This window comes from Dipodomys merriami, unplaced genomic scaffold (assembly GCF_024711535.1).
Source record: "Dipodomys merriami isolate MVZ:Mamm:240054 unplaced genomic scaffold, mDipMer1.0.p SCAF_185, whole genome shotgun sequence".
Classification (NCBI taxonomy): Eukaryota; Metazoa; Chordata; class Mammalia; order Rodentia; family Heteromyidae; genus Dipodomys; species Dipodomys merriami.
The window spans coordinates 534,205-553,715 of NW_027203215.1; the positions used below are offsets into that span (position 1 = coordinate 534,205).

Consider the following 19,511-nt stretch of genomic DNA (forward strand, 5'->3'; position numbering starts at 1 on the left):
AAAATCATTAGGTAGAACTCTACTGACTTCTAATTGTGATATTAACTATTTAAGAAAATGACGTGAATGCCTGGAATTATATTAAATCATTTAGTAGAAGATAAGACTCTTCATATTTTTTTTAGTTTTGTAATAAACCTGAAACTGGATTGACAATGAAGAGTAATCTAAGTCCTGATTAAAGTTCACATTATTGCCAAACATATGGGTGTTGAGTAAGTTGCATTAAAAAAGAATTACTCTTGCCCTTGGCTACAGTCACACCTCCAAACGAAATAATGTTTCTTGATGATCTCAATAAGTTACTAAACTGCCCTTAAAAACCTAATTTTGCATGAAACCCTGGAGCAAGACTTTGGCAATATTAAGATGCAGATTTTCCATGGTACAGCATCTACTTGTTTTGGACCCAGCAGGCTCTACACCCTCATTTGGTATGCATCATAAAACCAGCAAGCAGCCCTTTGTCAGGAACACCGCAGTTGCCAAACATGAACCATGGAAAAACTATGGGAACTGTTTCAATTTGTAGCTTACTCCTTTCCTTTTCAAGTTAGTCTTCCCCTGGCTCTGAATGCATTTCGAAGAGTGAAGTCAATAATCACGATGACTTTCTGAGCACTCATTGAAAACCTTTCTTCTGGAATAGAGTCTGAAAACACATCTGAGCTTCTATGTTCCTGATACAAATGATTTAAAAGTCTCCCCCCAAAAGTGAATCCACAATGCATTCTGTATATATAAAACAGAACATCACTTTTATCACATGAAATCAGAACCTAAGGGAACGTTTGACTTTTTTTATTTTTATTTTTTGTCATGGGACTTGAACTAGGGCCTGGGCGCTGTCCCTGAACAATTTCTCTCAAAACTAGTGCTTTGCCACTTTGAGCCACAGTGCCACTTCCAGTTTTCTGATGGTTTACTGGAGATAGGAGTCTCCTGGACTTTCTCTACCCAGGCTGGCTTCACACTGCAACTCTCAGATCTCAGACTCCTGAGTAGCTAGGATTGAAGGTGTGAGCCACCAGTGCCTGGTGAAAATAATATTTTAAATAGAATGTAACATTTAAAAACAATCACTCAAAGTAATATCAATATCTTCCATTTTCCATGTAAATACACACATTATATTAATCATTTTGTCTGTAATTTTAAGACTGGAAATATTTTATTAACCTTTGTTTTCTGACTGCTGGTACCTGAAAATGAAACAACTATTTTCTTTGAAAAATGATCAAATATTCAGCATTTTTAGTAGGTTATTTTTCACTAGTTTTCCCATAAAGTGGTTTGTATAGTGAAATTTTGCCCGTTATCACAATGGGGATATTCTATAGCAAATAAAGAGCGTATAGGGCTGAGAATGTGGCTTGGTGATAAAATGCTTGCCTAGCACACATGAAGCCCTGGGTTTGATTCCTCAGTACCACATAAGCAGAAAAAGCCGGAAGTGATGCTGTGGCACAAGTGGTAGAGCACTAGCCTTGAGCAAAAGAAGCACAGGGACAGTGCTTAGGTCCAGAGTTCAAGCCCCAGGACTGGCAAAAGAAAAAAGAAAAAAAAAGAGCATATATCAACATATCCCTAAACATGCCTTTAATTATGTAAAATAAATGTGCTTTCCTATACTGCTATGCTTTAAACTTTATCAGAATTTAGAAAGATGTAATTGACTTTTCACCAGATCATTTGGCAAGCTGGAAAATTCCAGCCTCCCATGAGTTAACGTCTCACCTTTCCTCTCTGGCAAATATTGTCAAAGAGGCAAGTAAAAGGAGCTCAAGTGTAAATTATTTCTATGACCTTCATCTTACATGCAGCATTAATGGTGAAACCAAGTTGCTTATTGAGCTTATAACTTACATCAAAAATTATTTAGAAGAGGAAAAACGCTTACCAATTCCAGCTTCTCCAACAATCCAAGAGAGGCGAATGAAAAGCATGACTCCCCAGATGTTCAACATGCATCTTACCTGTAGGTCAAAGAGACATTGAAAATGCATAATGGGGCAAATCCCAATTGCCTTTGTCACTCTAGTGTCCAGATCTAGCTAACCCAATCCACCAGATCATTAAATGGATACACTTGATTTGTAAAAGTAGAAGTTTTCTCACCAGCACACCTTTCACCCATCCAAACTTCACAACACCAGCAGTATCTTCTTCTTTGTTCTCAGCTTGTTCTTCTCCAGACATCCCATCACCATTGGCAACCCTATCAGCTGAACCAGGAGCCACTGACACATTCTGCATTTCCATAGATAGCAAAAACAGTAAATCATCGACAGATGGTTCCATACAACTTTAAGGGCAAATCAAAGCAATTGATATAAAGCTCTAGACAAAATAACAACAACAAAAAACACATTCTGCTTCTGTTAGTAAATAAGTTTTCTGAGCTGAAGATTCCCTTCCTTCCTTCTTTACTCTCTCCTTCCTTCCCATCTTTCTTCTCTCCCTTTCTCCTTTACTTTCTCCCTCCCTCTCTTCTTTCTCCTCTTCCTCCTCATCATTCATATTGTTACCCTCCTTCCCTCTCTTTTCTTTGAGTTGCTGGAGAGTTCCTTTTGTGAGTGATTTTCAAGCATGGGTAAAGCTGCAGGGATGATGAGTGGAACCTGGGCTGTTATTTTGTTAATGAAAGTATTTACTTTGGTTAAAGTGATCAGATTGAGAAAAAATTTAAACAAATAACAAAAGAAAGAAGGGATGCAGAGAAGGAAGGGTCAGTAATAGTCAATAAGTATCTTTTAGAGGGCATGCTAGATAGACCAGAAAAATAATCTTCTCCATAATGTAGAGTATGTGGAATCTTCCCTGTGCTTTATTTTATTCACTTAAAACAATAAACTGTTGGTGGGAATGTAAACTTGTTCAACCCCTATGGAAAGCAGTATGGAGGTCCCTTAAAAGACTAAACATACAACTACCCTATGATCCAGCAATTCCACTCCTAGGCTAAAAGATCACAAACCAGGATACAACAAAGCCACCATCACAACCATGTTCAAAGCAGCACTATTTGCCATAGCCAAGGTATGGAATCAGCCCAGATGCCCCTTAGTGGACAAATGAATTTTTTAATGGAATTTTACTCATTTATTAGAATCATTGCATCATTTGCAAAGAAGTGGAAGGACCTGGGAAAAAAATTATGTTAAGTGAAGTAAGTCAGGCCTAGAGAGTCAAAAGTTGCACAATTTCTTATGTGGAAGCCGGAATTAGTTTATAAGTAAAAACCTTAGGTGATACACAAGTGTACATAGATTTATGAGTTGAAACATGGTAGATGTAAGGGAGAACTCTAGAGATGTAATTCCTTAGAAAGGCAAATTCATAATTCAACAAAATAAATACCAGGAGACATGTACTTGAAAGTGATGGGGAGATGTCAGGAGACGGGGTAGACAAATGAAGAGAAGTAGGAGGAGAGGCTACAGTAACAAATGCAATGTATAGCCTACACAATTAAGAAAAGTAAGGGAAGGAACTGAGCACTGTGTTGAAAATGAACTGTATAACTTGTGTGTGGGATAGGAAGGAAAAAACAGAGAGCGCGAGGGAAAAGGTGACATTGTCAAAAAAGAGATGCACTCTTTTTTTTTTTGGTCGGTCATGGGGATTGATCTCTGGGCCTGGACACTGTCCTTTAGCTCTTCAACTTAAGGCTAGCACTCTACCACTTGAGCCACAGTGCTACTTCCAGTTTTCTGGTGGTTTATTGGAGATAAAAGTCTATCAGACTTTCCTGCCCAGGCTGATTTTGAACCCTGATCCTCAGATCTCAGCCTCCTTAGTAACTAGGATTATAGGACGGGTGTGAGTCACTGGCATCTGGCAAGAAATATACTCTACACCTGACTTATATAACTGTAACTACTTTGTACATCACCTTTGTAATAACAATAAAACATATTAAAAATAAAATAAATAAAGTAAGGGATGGAGTGTGTAAGGGATGGGTGGAAATGATGAAAAGGGAAACAATAGGATGCATTGTATTCATAAATGGCTTTGTTGAGTGGCAACTCCTTTGTATAATTACTTAAAGATAATAAACATTTAAAAAATAATAGTGACAAAGCTTCTTAGCTGAGCATGGTAGGGCAAATGTAATTCCCAACTTGGCTACATAAGGAGTTCTTGTTCCTAAATAAAACAAAAAAAAATACCCTAAACTTCCCTGCTCTCCTGAGAGGGTCTTTGAGCAGAATCAATGAAACATACACAGAGAAACATTTTCTTTATACACATGAAAACAGTTCAAAGTTTTCCACAGGAGTTTAAAGGTACTATGTGACCTCAAGAATGCTTTAGGGAACATTCTAATGGATTCCATAGCTCCCTTCTTGGGAATTGATAATGTGCTAGCATTGCAAAGATGTCTTGTAACTACCAGACATCTCATAACTTCCAGAAGAATTATCTGAGTAGAAATAAAAAGTGTAAGTAGTATAAATTAGGATCCAAATTCTTAATAGTTTTTTTCACATGGCTTAATTTCGAAAAAGTTTAAAATAATCATCTTTGAGTCAGTGGGGGAGAAGGTATGTCTTTTTCTTTAAGTTAAGAATAGCTCGCAACCTTTTATTCTCTTCTAGATATGACTGAATCATTTCTGATACACCTACTTAATTTAGCCTTGCTGGTATCTACCTCATTCTTTACTCAGTAAACTCCATCTCATTGAGCTCCTGAAAGCAATCTTTTCCAAGAAGGATTTTGAAACCATTGGAAAAGTCCTTTCCATTCACATATTAATTACCATTATTATAGAGTGACTTTATCTTATTTAAGTGGTCTAAATTGGTTTAAGCTTGAAATGATTTGTTCTGATGTCACTAGCTAAGACTCGGACAAGCACTTTTTTTTCCTCTCTGAAAGAAGACCGCTAAGAAACAAATAGTATTTCTTACAAGAAGATTAATTTTCTTGCATAGTTAAGAACTCCTGCATCTTTGGGCTGTGGGGTCCCATTAGCATATCCTCTATGAACTGGCTTTAATTTGAGCAATTCAATGCAGGTGAATTGAAGGTTTTATTCCTTTCAGTTGTGAGGCTTGAACTCAGGGCCTAGGTGCTGTTGCTAAGGTCTTTTGCTCAAGGCTAGCACCCTACCACTTTGAGCCACAGTGCCACTTCTGGGTTTCTGGTGGTTAATTGAGATAAGAGTCTCACTGACTTTCCTGCACAGGCTGGCTTTGAACCTCGATCCTCATATCTCAGCCTCCTGAGTAGCTAAGATTACAGGTGTGAGCCACCACAGATTGAATTTTCTATTTCTATCTTTCATCATGCTATTTTCCTTTATGTAATAACATATTTAGTTTATTTTCCCATGAAACTTAGTTTATGATAGCAAATGTTGTTCTTGGATAATTAATGTAAAACAATGGATTAAGAGTCATATGAGTATGTTGTGGGTCGGTGTTTCTCAAAATCAGCCAAGGGCTTGCCAGGTAAGACCATTGCTGAACAATGGTGAATTCATAAAGTGGACTTAAAAGTCCCTGATCTCTACCATTTAGGAGCACATGTCTTAGTTTCTGACCCATTTCTCAGGAATGAAATAAAATGAATCTAAACCAGTTCATCTTAGTGTTTTCTGACAGAACTGTAGAAAGACAATTGTGCAAAAGAGGATATTATAATTAAAGTCAAAATTTAGTTTTGTATTACCTAAGTACTATCTTAATCTTAAGCATTTACAATCTTTATTTGTACATATAGTTGGAAGCTGAATTCCTGTATTCATCATACCAATAGAAAGTACGGTGGTTTTAAAACAAAATTCAAAGAAATTGAAGCTGACCAGGCAGGATGAAAACTGGTCATCTCTACCAGCTACACATACAAGTCAGGTATGTAATTCTAAATCTTCTAGTAACTACTTTTCATTTATATTTTAATTTTGTTTTGGTGCTGGAGATTAAACCCAGGGTCTGGAACATGTGATGCATATACTCTCCCACTGAGCAATATTGCCAGTCCCTAGTAGTTACATTTTAAGGACTTTAAAAAAATGATGAAATAACTTGGGTCTAGGTATGGACCCTGAAATAGCCATATACAATACATTATGTAATACAAAATAATATGAATTTTATATAAATATAACAATATTATAACCAGGTGCTGGTGGCTTATGACTATAATGCTAACTACTCAAGAGGCTGAGATCTAGAGGATTATGATTTGAGGCTAGCTTAGGCAGAAAACAGAAAACTCTGTGAGACTCTCATCTCCAAAATAATCATCATAAAGCAGGGCTGGCATCATGAAGTTCAAGTGGTAGAGTGCCACCCAACTGAACAAGAGACCCTGAGTTCAAACCTCAGTACCCAAAAGGAAAGGAAAAAAAATCCTATTTCTAATATTTGAAATATAAATATTTGTTTTAGTAGTTACCTTGTAGAAGGGAACTGAATCACTGTGTAATTGAATTTTGTATTTTAGAATCGTTATAAAACATTTTCATTTAAACATACACTTAGGATATAGTATTAGTAAGTTATTTCACATATTTTTTCACTAAGTCTGAAATCTGGTGCTTATTTTCCTTGTCATCCTTTACCAGTGTTGACTAACCACATTTCCAGTGCTCTCTAGCCACATGTGATTGATGGATAACATATTGGACAGTTTCAGATACATTTGATGATGCTTTGTAAGCCAAATTTTGACCTCTTAATGGATTCTATACACATAAGAAGTTGAGTGGGTCAAATGTAACTTTTGTTTTTCATGACAGAAACTTACCATCAGTGAGGGCAGGGAATTTAAAATGTCCATGCAGGTTGAAGAGATTTTTGGTTAGGGGACTCATTCATTTGACATAATGTGAGGAAATTTTTTTTTTCTTTTGCCGGTTGTGCAGCCTAAACTCTGGGCCTGGGCGCTATCCCTGAGCTCTTCAGCTCAAGGCTAGCGCTCTACCACTTGAGCCACAGCGCCACTTCCGGCTTTTTCTGCTTATGTGGTGCTGAGGAATTGAACCCAGGGCCTCATGCATGCAAGGCAAGCACTCTACCACTGAGCCACCTTCCCAGCCCGAGGAAAATTTTTTATAAACATTGTTCATATTCTAGATAATTAAGATTCCCATAGCCAGATCAGCAGCAGCTACTCATTCAGGAAGAAAGTAATTTCCTTTGCCTGAATTATTGGAGGGTCCCAGGAGACACAGGCTTTTTTTTTTTTTTAAAGGCAGTCTTGGGAATAAAACTCTTATTTTCCGATAAAATCTAAACTTGAATGTTTGGTTCAGGAAATTGCTCTGCTCTATGATGAAATCAGAAATGGTGACCATGACCCTTAGATCTGGATTAATGACAATATCAATGACTTAAAATAAATTCTATGACCTTGGATAAAGAATGAATAGAATAGTTCAAATTTTCTCCTTAAATGAGCACTTCTTCTTGATGGATACCCTTCTTGGCCACAGTTTAATGGTTCTTCAATTTATCTTCATTTACAACAATATGATGCAAAAACACCAATAAAACAAAAAACAACTCTTGAGAATATGGCAAAGAAACTACCTCCTCGAGAGTTAGTAATTAAATTGTTTTATAAATTATTCAAAAATAAAGCTAATGTGGAGTGTTTGACTTTCTTAGGTAAATGCATACAACCTACTAGTGCTTCAAAATTTTATGTACATTTTTACTATGCGTGTGGAGGGAGGCTTTGAATGCATACTTTTAGTTGTCTAATAATCTTGAAAGTAAATTTACAAGTAGGCATGTCATTTCCATTATTTGGTCTAATACAGGGTCCAAAAGTCCTGAATGTTTTAAGCTATGCAATTTACAGTATAGTTTTGTTGTGCAATTAATTCAGGGTATGTTCTCCAGCAAGCTACTTGCCCTTTCTTGGAAATTGCCAGTGACACTAAGTCAAGAAGTTTACTCAAAGGCAAAATCATTTTTCTAGCTGACCACCTTCCTGTACCGATATGGCAAAGCAAATCTTGGTTCACTCTAAAAAATGCCTCCTTGTAAGCCAGAACAATAATAAACTCAATGCATCAACAAATTACAGGACATGACTTTAGACCGAGAGTTTGTTGGAATTTGATGTCAAAAAGCTATACTCCATGGTTTTCAGACTCCTGGTGCATGTTCTCGAGACCAAAGTCGCAGAGCCTACAAGTTTTATTATTGTTTTCTGAAACCCAGTCTTTTTTTTCTCTGCTTATTTTGAATTAATTGGCTTGTTCACACGCTATTACCATAAATGATGACCCATAACCTTTCATAAATGCATTTTAAATTATATAGCTTGAGGGCATCATTATATATTTATAAGAGTTTTACCTGTATATTTAGAGTTCAGGGAAGTAAAATAAAAATGCATTTAAACAAAGACTATTTGATAAAAGATTTTTCCTCTTCTAGTATTGATAAACTAGTAAGAGTTTCAATCACATGAACTTTAAAGGTCAAATTCCTAATAAGTACTTTCTGATGATAATAGATTATTTTATTTAAAACATAATGACTCCCTTAAATAACAAATGCTTTTGTAAGGCATTATCAAAATAAAGTAGTATATTTATACTTTAAGCTCCAATTAGATAATATTGACAACTAATACATGCACTCAAGTTATGAGTCTTTAATCTCAGTGTGACAAAGAATTCTTAGATGGCCTTTGAGAAATAGTTCCATAAGTATATAGGCCCATATGATCTTCTCATTGTTTAAATGTTTTGTTTCATCATTGAAATATTCTAGTCTATGCAAAAGTAGAGAAAATAATATGTCTTATGTACGTATCACTCAGTTTCAATGAATATCAACATATGGTCAATCTTAATCTTCTCACACTTCTCACTCTGCTATTACTGGGTCCTTAAAAACAAATATCAGGGATGAACCAGATGATTCTTTAGGTCCCTTCTAGAATGAAAAACACATGACATTGACTATTACTTTTAGAATTTATTGATAGTACATTTCCTAGCCCTTTGTGATAATGGGATTTTTTTTTTTTTGTCGGTCATGGGGTTTGAACTCTGGGCCTGGGCGCTGTCCCCAAGTTCTTCAGCTCAAAGCTAGTGCTCTACCACTTGAGTCGCAGCGCCACTTCCGGTTTTCTGGTGATTAATTGGAGATTAGAGTCTGATGGCCTTTCCTGCCTGGGCTGGCTTTGAACTACAATCCTCAGATCTCAGCCTCCTGAGTAGTTAGGATTTCAGGCGTGAGCCACCAGCGCCCAGCTGGGAAATATTTTAAATGATGAAAATGAGAGGGTGATTTTTTTCTTGTATTAAGTTGCTGAAAGATATGTCTATAAATCACTACCTCTTGCCATAGATTGTAATCATAACATAATTTATCATAAGTGAAACATGTATCTCATATACAAATTGACATGTTTTTGATAACTTACAAAAATGGTGTGTGAAAAAGAAAATTGAATGATTTATGTGTTTTCCATGTATACCTTTAAAAGAACTACTACTTTTTTCATTATCTATTACTATATTATTTATAGTGGGACATTAATCACTTTTCCTCACAGATTAATAGCATGAGCTCCCAGGGGGAAAATGATATTGGGAAAGGAAATAAATTGTTGCACAAAGAATGTTAAATGTTTTTAGCCACGTATACTTTATTTTTTAAGCAAAAAGCTAGTATAAAAGTTACCACCATCAACAGCCACTTATTAAGTTCCTACCCATTGTAATCATTGTGTTACTTTAGATGTATATAAACTAATATTCACAAGGATTTCGCAAGACACGTACATATTATGTAGCTTATACAATACTGCCAAACAAGGGAGGATTAGGATATTTTTTACTTTCCATTTAACTGGAGTTTACAGAAATCTATAATTTATAGCCAGCAGTATAGGCATTTTACTCTTTACTATAAAGAAAATGAAAAGGATTTCTTGAACTGCAATCTCAAATCATTGGGATTACCAATTCTGTCAATATCTATCACCACTAGGGTTTCACTGAAGGCAGAGAGTTAAAATAATGTCTTTTAAATCTATTTTTCATTTTACCTATTAGGACAGCAGTTGTCACGTAATTTTTTTTCTGACTTGGACATTTAAACCAGGGTTTGCACAAAATCCAACTGGCTTCCTGCCTAAATATACTATGCCAGTCAATGTGAATGTGCTTTTGCTATATGGTCTTGGAAAACATCATAATCATTGGCACAGAAAATATTGGCTTTCACTATGCCACTTCCTTTCTGCATTAATTAATTAATCAATCAATCAATTAATGTGGTCCTGGGGTTTGAACTCAAGTCCTGGGTATTGTCCCTGAGCCTCTACTATTTGGCCCACAGCTCCATTTCCAGATTTTTGAGGTTAATTGGAGATAAGAATCTCATGGACTTTTCAGTCCAGACTCTGGCTTCCAGCCATGATCCTCAGATCGTAGCCTCCTGAGTAGTTAGGATGATAGGAGTGAGCCACTAGTACCCAGCTGTTTTCTGCTTTAAAATGAGTTAAATGAACTATTATTTATGGTTTTGCAAACAAGATCTGTGAGGTAGCTAAGCATTATTATGTGGTGATTATTGCTAGTTGTGACCTAAGGAGCTACCATAAAAATGTCAACGAGGTGGCAGAACAGCACCCTGCCACTTTTCATGTCATATTTGAAGGGGAAAGTAAGAGAAGTAGCTGAATCAAATTCACATGCAGAGAAATACATCAAAGAAGGTCCAGACCATTCATGCCTGCCATGGTAGAGCAACACTGAAGTAGAAAACACACAAAGGCAGTTTGGTCCATGTAACTTCAGCAACACTGGAATCAGTCTTAAGTGTGCCCACTTTGACTATCTGGCTATTTCCACATGATTTAATTCAGATGAAGTATCTTGGGTGAGTGAGGGTCAAGTTCAGAAAAAGAGTTACTTTTTACCATATTTTTTTTTCAAAATGATTCTTCAGGGCCTGTAAATTAAGCCTATTTTAAGGTATTTAATTTGTCTTTCATTTCACCCTAAGGAGGGTGAAAAAAGTGCTTTAAGTCAAAGTTAAGTCCTTATCCTCACTTATCTCTTCAAAAATGATATGATATCTCATTTACCAAATCTGTCAAGTGCAGCTCTAATACTCCTAATGTGTGGTCACACAGATGGATTGCTAAAGAAATAGATCTTCAGAGTTTTTCCCTCTGTATTGAAAGATTTATATAGGTCATGGTTTTAGAAATTCTAAATAAGCCACATTTCTCTCTTTGGAATGTGTGTCCTAAGAACAAATTAAATGTACTCCATTTCCTTTTTAATAGGAGTTAAAACCTTACTTTCTTTTGTTAGAAATTGGGAAAGGGAAGAATTGAGAATATTTAAGTTATTATGCCAATTTTAATGAAGGTGTCAACTTGAAGATATGTGTAATATGGTAGAGTATGGTAGGATAGAATTACAAGTCTTTTTTTTCTTTTTGAGGACTTTGGTTCATTTTACTTCATATGATAAATTCAAATTTCTTTATAATGCCCTAAATTCTCTTTCTGACTATTCTACACCTTGGAAACCCTGTGCCCTTTTATCGAACCACTTTTCCTTTTGGGTTATCCTTTTCTCTCTTCTGTCATTCTCCTTCCTTCTTCTCTGATTAAGGAAAAAGAAAATGATGCCTCAATTTTATTTATTAGAAGTATCTAATGATGTTTCTTTTAAAACAAATCCTTGTGGGGCCAGGCGCTGGTGGCTCACACCTATAATTCTAGCTACTAGATAATCAGGCTGAGATCTTAGGATCTCAGTTTGAAGCTAGCCAGGGCAGAAAAGTCTGTGAGACTCTGACCTCCAAAAAACTACTCAGAAAATGCTGCAAGAGTCACTGTGGCTCAAGTGGTAGAGGCTAGCCTTGAACACAAAGAAGCTCAGGGTGGGCACAGGCCCTCAGAAAGGGAAAAGAAAATCCTATGGGGTTTTGTTTGAAATAGCCATAATATTAACTCTTTTTGATTAAAGCATGAAATATCCCAGATAAAATGTAAATCTTATCTCTATGAAGAAACCAGTAGAGCGCTACTGGTGTACACAGGACAAGGAAGATTTTGTAGGACAGGACTCTGTGTAGAAGAGAGTCAATTAAGAACATAGGGTCCTCCTTGGGAAGTCCTAGACCCAAAGAAAAGGGTCAAAGTAGTCCAGGGAGATGTGCTTTCTCTACAAAGAGGATGAGCAGAAACTAAAAGGAGATCTGGTCTATTCGACTTTCCTGAGAGTGACATTCCTAGATCTCTAGAGTGGGTAATCTTTTAATTAAAAATTATTGAATGACTGAAATGATCTATTTCATTATTTTCTCCCCTCCTCAAAGTTTGCACAAAAGGATGCTACATTTGAATATGTGACATCCAACTATTTTTCTTAGAAAGTAAGTGTGTTCCATAAAGACTTATACTCAGGGTTAGGAAGGTGGCTCAGTGGTAGAGCGCTTGCCTTGCATGCATGAGGCCCTAGGTTCGATTCCTCAGCACCACATAAGCAAAAAGAAAAAGCCGGAAGTGGTGCTGTGGTTCAAGTGGTAGAGCGCTAGCCTTGAGCTGAAGAGCTGAGGGACAGCGCCCAGGCCCAGAGTTCAGGCCCCACGACCGGACCCCCCCCCCCAAAAAAAAAAGACTTATACTCACTGCAAACTCACAGGCAAGTAAGGTGACCAAGTCTGTGAACATATCTCAAAGCAAGACACAGAAGGAATCTATTAATGATCTGCTGTAAGATTAGAAAAAAGTACTGCTTCATATTCCTAGATTTAGAAACCTTGTCTACATTACTTTAGTAAGGAAAAGTTTAGCCACTTTTGCAGCTTTGGTCCTTAAATTTTAGTTATTGTTATATCTCTAGGTGAATTTGTGAGCCTCAGGCAAAGTTATAAAGATGAAGAAGATAAATGCCAAATCTTATGTTTGTTCTTTCTTTAAAGAATAGAAAGAAGTACCATACCCAACAAAGGCTGGCACCTACAATACTAACTACAAAAGGCAGAGTGATCTTTTTTAAAAAGAAAATTTGCTGTGGAAGGCTCTGGTGGCTCACGCCTGTAATCCTAGCTACTCAGGAGGCTGAGATCTGAGGATCGGGGTTCAAAGCCAGCCTGGGCAGGAAAATCTGTGACTCTAATTTCCAATAAACCAGAATTAGAACTGGGGTGGAAAGTGGTAGAGCTCTAGCCTTGAGCACAAGAACTCAGGACAGTACCCAGGCCCTGAGTTCAAGCCCCATGACTACTACCAACAAACATTACCAAAAAAAAAACATTAGGGTAGAATCAGCTTAGTATTCAATTTAACATATTTTTGTTTGTTTTTTTGTGCTGGTACTAGGGCTTGAACTTAGGGCCTAGGAATTGTCCTTTGGCTTTTACACTCAAGTTTGATGCTCTACCATTTGATTCACACCTGTACTTTTTTGGCTTTTTGATGGTTAATTGTAAATAAGAGTTTTACATACTTTTCTGCCTGGCTGGTTTGGAACCTTGATCCTGAGATCTCAGCCTCCTAGATAACTAGGATTACAGGACTGAGCCACCAGTGCCTAGCAATTTGACGTGTTTAATCAGGTGGCACGTGAATGACTATAATTACAAATAAAATACAACACATACTGCCTAACATTCAGAGTTAATTCTATACTTCTCTATTCCAAGTCAGTAAACATTTGTGAAGCATTTTCTGTTTCCTAAGGACTAGGGACCGTTGTGTAAGTAGGATAGATAGTTCGGAATAGACCTCTTCATTTGACTGTTTCACACTTGAGCATTATTAAAGAGGAGGAATTAACCTGGAGGGATGAATAAAAGCAGACACTTACCCATGACCTTCATGCTTACCTTTGCAAGTTGCTCATGGATCTCCAGCAGACTGGGCCGGCTGACCTTGGGCCCACTGACACTGCCCGTGTTGCGATAATACTCAATCTTGGGAACAGCATCAATGGTGTTGTGGCCAAAGGTTTGTAGGTAGTAGGTGTTTGTGTGTGAATCATAGGCGTGAAAACTGGCATCTGTCTTGGCAGTTTCTCCATTTTGGAGGAAATTGTCATAGCACTCCTGATTCCCGGGTCTAAAGCTGATTCTCAATCTGTTCTGTGCTTCATCCCCAAAAGAAGTCTCTTCATAATGCGGTGGATCGGTGCTGTCACTCACAGCTGCACCGCTGTCATGGCTCTCATTTATGATATTAACTTGAAAGCGATTGGTATTACTGGGCACTGAATCCAGAAATACATTGGAAGAGGTGTTCAGTGACATCTTCCAAAATGGATTTTTTGAACTAAGGTATATACTTTATGGTTGTTGCAAAAAAAAAAAGAAAAAGAAAAAAAAGAGAAAAAGAAAGCTCGATGTTGCTACTTCAGATCAAATACTAATGTGGTTACATTAGGATGCTCATGGCTTTTGTTCTAGATGAACTCAATAAATAGAGTCTTGATATATTATCTCTGGATAATCTTCAGGATGTCTTCAAAGCTGTCATTGAAAAAGAAAAGCAAACTTTTTCCAGGCTGCACAATATATTTGAGTAAGGTCGGGGTACAAGAAAATTGTTTTCTTTTACAAGATGTATAATTTTAAATTTATTTTGCTAAAAATTACCTAGTCACCTGAGCATTTAAATCCTACAATAAATAACTAGGGATTTGCTTCAGCAAACAGAATTTCCAATGGAGTTGTTAAAATGTTACTGTGTTTGTAATATTTGCTTGGATTTCTTGGAGTCAGTACGACTTGTAGAAAAGATATAATTCAACTAATCGAGTGCAATGGGAATGGATGAGATTATTTTCAGCCTGAAACATAGTTCACTGACAGCCTTAAACGCTGAAAGAGTATTTTATGACTGATAGGAATATATACTGTATGATATATAAAATGAACATTTAAACTTCTAAAAATGCACTTTCTGCTTGGCTATAAAAATCTGCACATATTCAGGCAATTTGTTCCAGAAATACTTTTAAGTATGTGACAAGTAAAAAAAATATATATATATATATAATTTAGAATGTGAATTTAAAACATATAACCCATCAAAGTGATATAATTTCTTAAAACTTTATTAACATTCAGAATCTTTCCTCTGCTTATAAATTTGTTTTTTTCAAAAATACTATTATGGAGACTTTTAAAAATATGAGCATTTGGAACAAGGAGACAAGTTACTATCCCCAATAAAGTCATATTCAATATTGAGGTAAAATCATTTTCTAGTGATTCCCTTTAAAAAATATTCTCAAACATTTGCAAGGTTTCTATTGGACTGCAAGATGAACTCTATGATCATTTTCACAGTCCCACAGTATGACCTCATCTTAAAACATTTTCTGTAGAGTAATATCTCTGTTGATATCATAAAATTCGATTTTTTTCCAAGAAAATTCTAGAAAGAGGTGCTAAATACAATTAAAAACTTTAATATAGTCATTAAAAGCTATTTCTTCAAATAAAAGCAATCCCAACTTACATTCTCAGATTACCTCTCCTGGTAGAATTATAAATGACATTCCTAGCTTTTTTAGTTTTTCACAGCATCTCCCTTCTCTTCTTATGTAGTCCTTAGAATTAACTTTGTAACATAATATGAAGTGTGACTTTTACCCAGCCCAGAAGTGCTTCACTTACCACCCAAGAGCCTTCTTCTGAGGGAGTGGAACTTAACTTCAGCCTTACACAGGCATATAAGAGACACTTAGCTTTCAATCCAGAACCTTAGGCTTCTTCTTATTGGTTAGAACCTTTCTTAAGAGAGATGACTTCAGTGATTGGCCTGAAATAGTACTTAGAAGCCCCACCCAGATATTAGCCTTGGGGAAACCTTAAGTACCACATCAACTAGTAACTAGCAGTAAATCATTAATCTTTTTAGGCAGGAAATAAAGTTTCTTTAGTTCATGCGTAGAACTAGGTTGCTCAACAGCAATCATTCAAAAATACTGCTTTAGTTGTTTGGGACTAGATAAATGGAGTCTCATGGTCATCTTATTTATGAGTCCTCATGAGCTCCCTCTCTGGAGAATAGGCACCAAAATATAGTCCCCAAAACATAACCTCAATACTGTAAAACTAGAAAAATGGTGCCTGAAATGATTATATCTTAAATATTGCCTTGACTCCTTTCTGTATGGAAAGTAAGCAAATTGAAAGGAGAACTAATGATTTGTTGAAAATATTTCTACCTATTGGGAAAACTGTCTCAAGCAGAAAATCAACCTATGGGTGGGTACATTTCCTAATGGCAATACTTAATGGCCTGTTTGTTGCTACCTGGATTTTTTTAAAAAATCAAACCGTTTTTGAGCTTTGTTGAGATGCTTTTGCTCAATTCTGTAAGTTGGTGATTATGGAGACTGCACAGACAATTCTTCCCTGCAGTTTCTATCACTGGTTTTCCATCAGAATGACTGAATGAGTCCTTCTAATATCTAATAAGAAACTATCAAAGTAGATTCCAGTTGCCTGCGTAGCTTGGTGTGGTGCATTATAGTGGTTGAATATAAACTCTAGCATCCTTGACTTCTGTTTAAGTTGCTTAACCACTCTATGCCTGAATTTTCTTTCTGCAAATGTAAGTGTGGGTAATAATGCTACTAATTGTGAGCTCATTTGTGTTAGAGTTTAGAGCAATAACAGTTTGTATGTATTCTCTGGTTTTGCTATTTTAGCATTATGTATAATCAGAATGTTAATGCAGTACTAGGGTTTTGAGATCAATCACTAGAGATTGGGTAGTGCCCTGTATATTAAAATAGAGGGAAATGTAAATTAATGGGCAATGAAAGGATGATAGAATGGGACCTGGGGATACCTGGTAAAACCATTCAGACACTCTTGGTGAATGTTACAGTACACAGTCAGATGAATGTCTTGAGGTTCTATCAGAAAGAAAGACAAAATTACAAAGATGTACCTGTATCCTACCTAATCTTTTCTTAAAGGCCACTAGTAAAAGGTGCTTGTTTGTTCCACAAAAGATTCTGACTCCAGTGCAGAAGTCCTTCAAGCAAAGGAATTTTAGATTCGGCTAAAAAGAGAGTTATTTAGAATGAGACTGGGAGCAGCTAAAATGGAACTAAGACCTGAAATAGTTGTATTCACTGGACCAGGATAGAAGCTATTCAATAACATCATACAACCCTACTTGCTCTCAGGAGCAAGTTTATTCTTTAACCATTTTCCTTTCCCAAAGGCTGTGAGCACTGAGTGCATGCAATACCAGTCAATTTCTTTTTCCTTGCTGTCTGCCTGCCTGACTACGATGTAGTGTGAATTAGTTTTAGTCCTGGTCTTACATCAAGCAGACATTTTCATTCTGAGACTTTTATCTCTTAACTGTGAAATGAAAGTCTTTGTTCTTTATTAAGGGGATTCAGACCTTCTGGAGCAGATGGGAGATAGTTTGGGGGATATGGATGAAATTACACCATCCATAATGCTAACCTTGAAAGGTGAACCTGATTTAGGCTTTCCAGAGGTTGTGAGTAAGCTCACAGAAGCATACCTATGTGAAGGTATGCACCTTCATCTTTCCTCCTGCTCTCTCAGACAAGGCTTTTACAAAGGAACAGTTGGAGTTGCTCTGGGTATATAATATGGCTGTTTATTCCAACTAGCATTTCACGACATTTTCATGTTCTATCCATATTACAATCAGGCTTTTGAATTTATATGTATTTCTAGTTCTGAAAACGCATAATACACATACAAAAAAATCAAAGGCACAGAGTAGGCCATAATTTGCATAAAAATCATAGATGAAAACTCTTGCTTCATAGCCTTTGTCTTTAGCAGGACTATGAAGGGCATTGCTGAGAAGTTATTTGAAAAGTTTGTGGGAGTTAAACATTCAGAAATATCTTATTTTTTTCTTTTTTTTTTTTTTTGGTGGCTTTCTTCTTTTTGAAAAAAGGTATGGCCATGTTAAATTTTAGTCACTGAAGTGGAATGTCTTGACAGGTGGGATGTCTAGAACTTAAACATATTATATCTTTGAGACCACTTGGGAAACACAGATCACACGGAAGAAGAAGAAGTGTAATAGTCTGGCATAGATGGCTTTAAAACACATCTGTATTCTAAATGCACTAGGAGATGTGAAACATCAGGGAATCGCACTGGCAGTGCCACAGACTAGAGCAGTAACCACGTTAATAAGATGTAGAATATCCAAGTTGGCATTAGAGACTACAGTAGATGTCAGACTGCCCAAGTTCAGTTCCTAACACATTACTCCTTAGCTTTGTGACCTTCATCTGACGTCAGTTATTTGTTTGTTTATACTAGGACTTGAACTTCATGCTTGCTAGGCAGATGTTCTATTTGAACCTCAGTTCTTTTGCTTTAAGCATTTTTTTTTTTTTTTTGTCGGTCGTGGGGCTTGAACTCTGGGCCTGGGCGCTGTCCTTCAGCTCTTCAGCTCAAGGCGAGCGCTCTACCACTTGAGCTACAGCGCCACTTCCGGTTTTCTGGTGGTTTATTGGAGATAGGAGTCTCACGGTCTCTCCTGCCCGGGCTGGCTTTGAACCGCGATCCTCAGATCTCAGCCTCCTGAGTAGCTAGGATTACAGGCGTGAGCCACCAGCGCCCGGCTTGCTTTAAGCATTTTTTTTTTTTTCCTTTCAAATAGGATATCTTGCTTTTGCTCAGGGAGACCTCAAACAGTAGTCTTCCTATCTCTACTATTGCCTGGTCCACAGGCATGTACCATTATGCACAACTCTAGGTTTTGGTTTCTTCTGGGGGAAATTTAGATTAAAAAAAATGCCCCACCCTAGTGGTTCATACCTGTAATCCTAGCTACTTAGGAGGCTGAGATCTGAGGATTCAAGGTTGAAAGGCAGCCCAGGCAGGAAAAGTGTGAGACTCTTAATCTACAATTAACCACAAAAAGCCAGAAGTGAAGCTGTGGCTGACAGCAGTAGAGCCCTACACTTGAGTAGAAAAGCTCAGGGACAGCACTTAGACCCCAAATTCAAGCCCCTGTATGGCACAAAAAAAGAAAGAAATGGGCTGGGAAGTTGGCTCAGTGGTAGAGCACTTGCCTTGCATGCCTGAGGCCCTGGCTTCGATTACTCAGCACCACATAAACAAAAAGAAAAAAGCCAGAAGTGGTGCTGTGGCTCAAGTGGTAGAGTGCTAGCCGTGAGCTGAAGAGCTGAGGGACAGCACCCAGGCCCAGAGTTCAGGCTCCAGGACTGGACCCAAAAAAAACAAACAAAAAAATAAATAAAAAAATCTTAAAAAAAGAAAAAAAGAAAAAAATTTAAATAAAAATAAAATGGAAATAGTCCCAAATATAAAGGATGATATGAATACCAAATAAACAGAAGGCACCTAATTTAGTACAGCTTCAGTTAGATGTCACTCTGATTTCTTCTTATCATGCTTTATTGTCTATAGTCCCAAGTGACATACATGCTTGTATATTTATTTATCTCCTCTATTTTCCCATTTAGCTCAACTTAGTTGGACTTTTAGAATTATGTAATTCTACTTTTTCATTTTTCAATGGAA

At 36.8% G+C, this 19,511-nt stretch overlaps 1 protein-coding gene across 5 annotated transcripts in view; it reads right to left on the bottom strand.

Annotated features, from left to right (window-relative positions):
- Slc12a1 (solute carrier family 12 member 1) overlaps positions 1–15,706 on the bottom strand; it is an 84,032-nt gene extending 68,326 nt beyond the window's left edge. For all 5 annotated transcript variants that reach the window (XM_070026613.1, XM_070026611.1, XM_070026610.1 and 2 more), the window contains exons 1-4: positions 15,624–15,706; positions 13,833–14,471; positions 2,119–2,250; positions 1,901–1,976 (exon numbers count right to left, since the gene is read on the bottom strand). In XM_070026613.1, the coding sequence (XP_069882714.1) occupies positions 1,901–1,976; positions 2,119–2,250; positions 13,833–14,252 (628 nt within the window). In that variant the 5' untranslated portion in view covers positions 14,253–14,471; positions 15,624–15,706. The remainder of the gene's footprint in view (positions 1–1,900; positions 1,977–2,118; positions 2,251–13,832; positions 14,472–15,623) is intronic.
- Between the last annotated feature and the right edge of the window lie 3,805 nt (positions 15,707–19,511).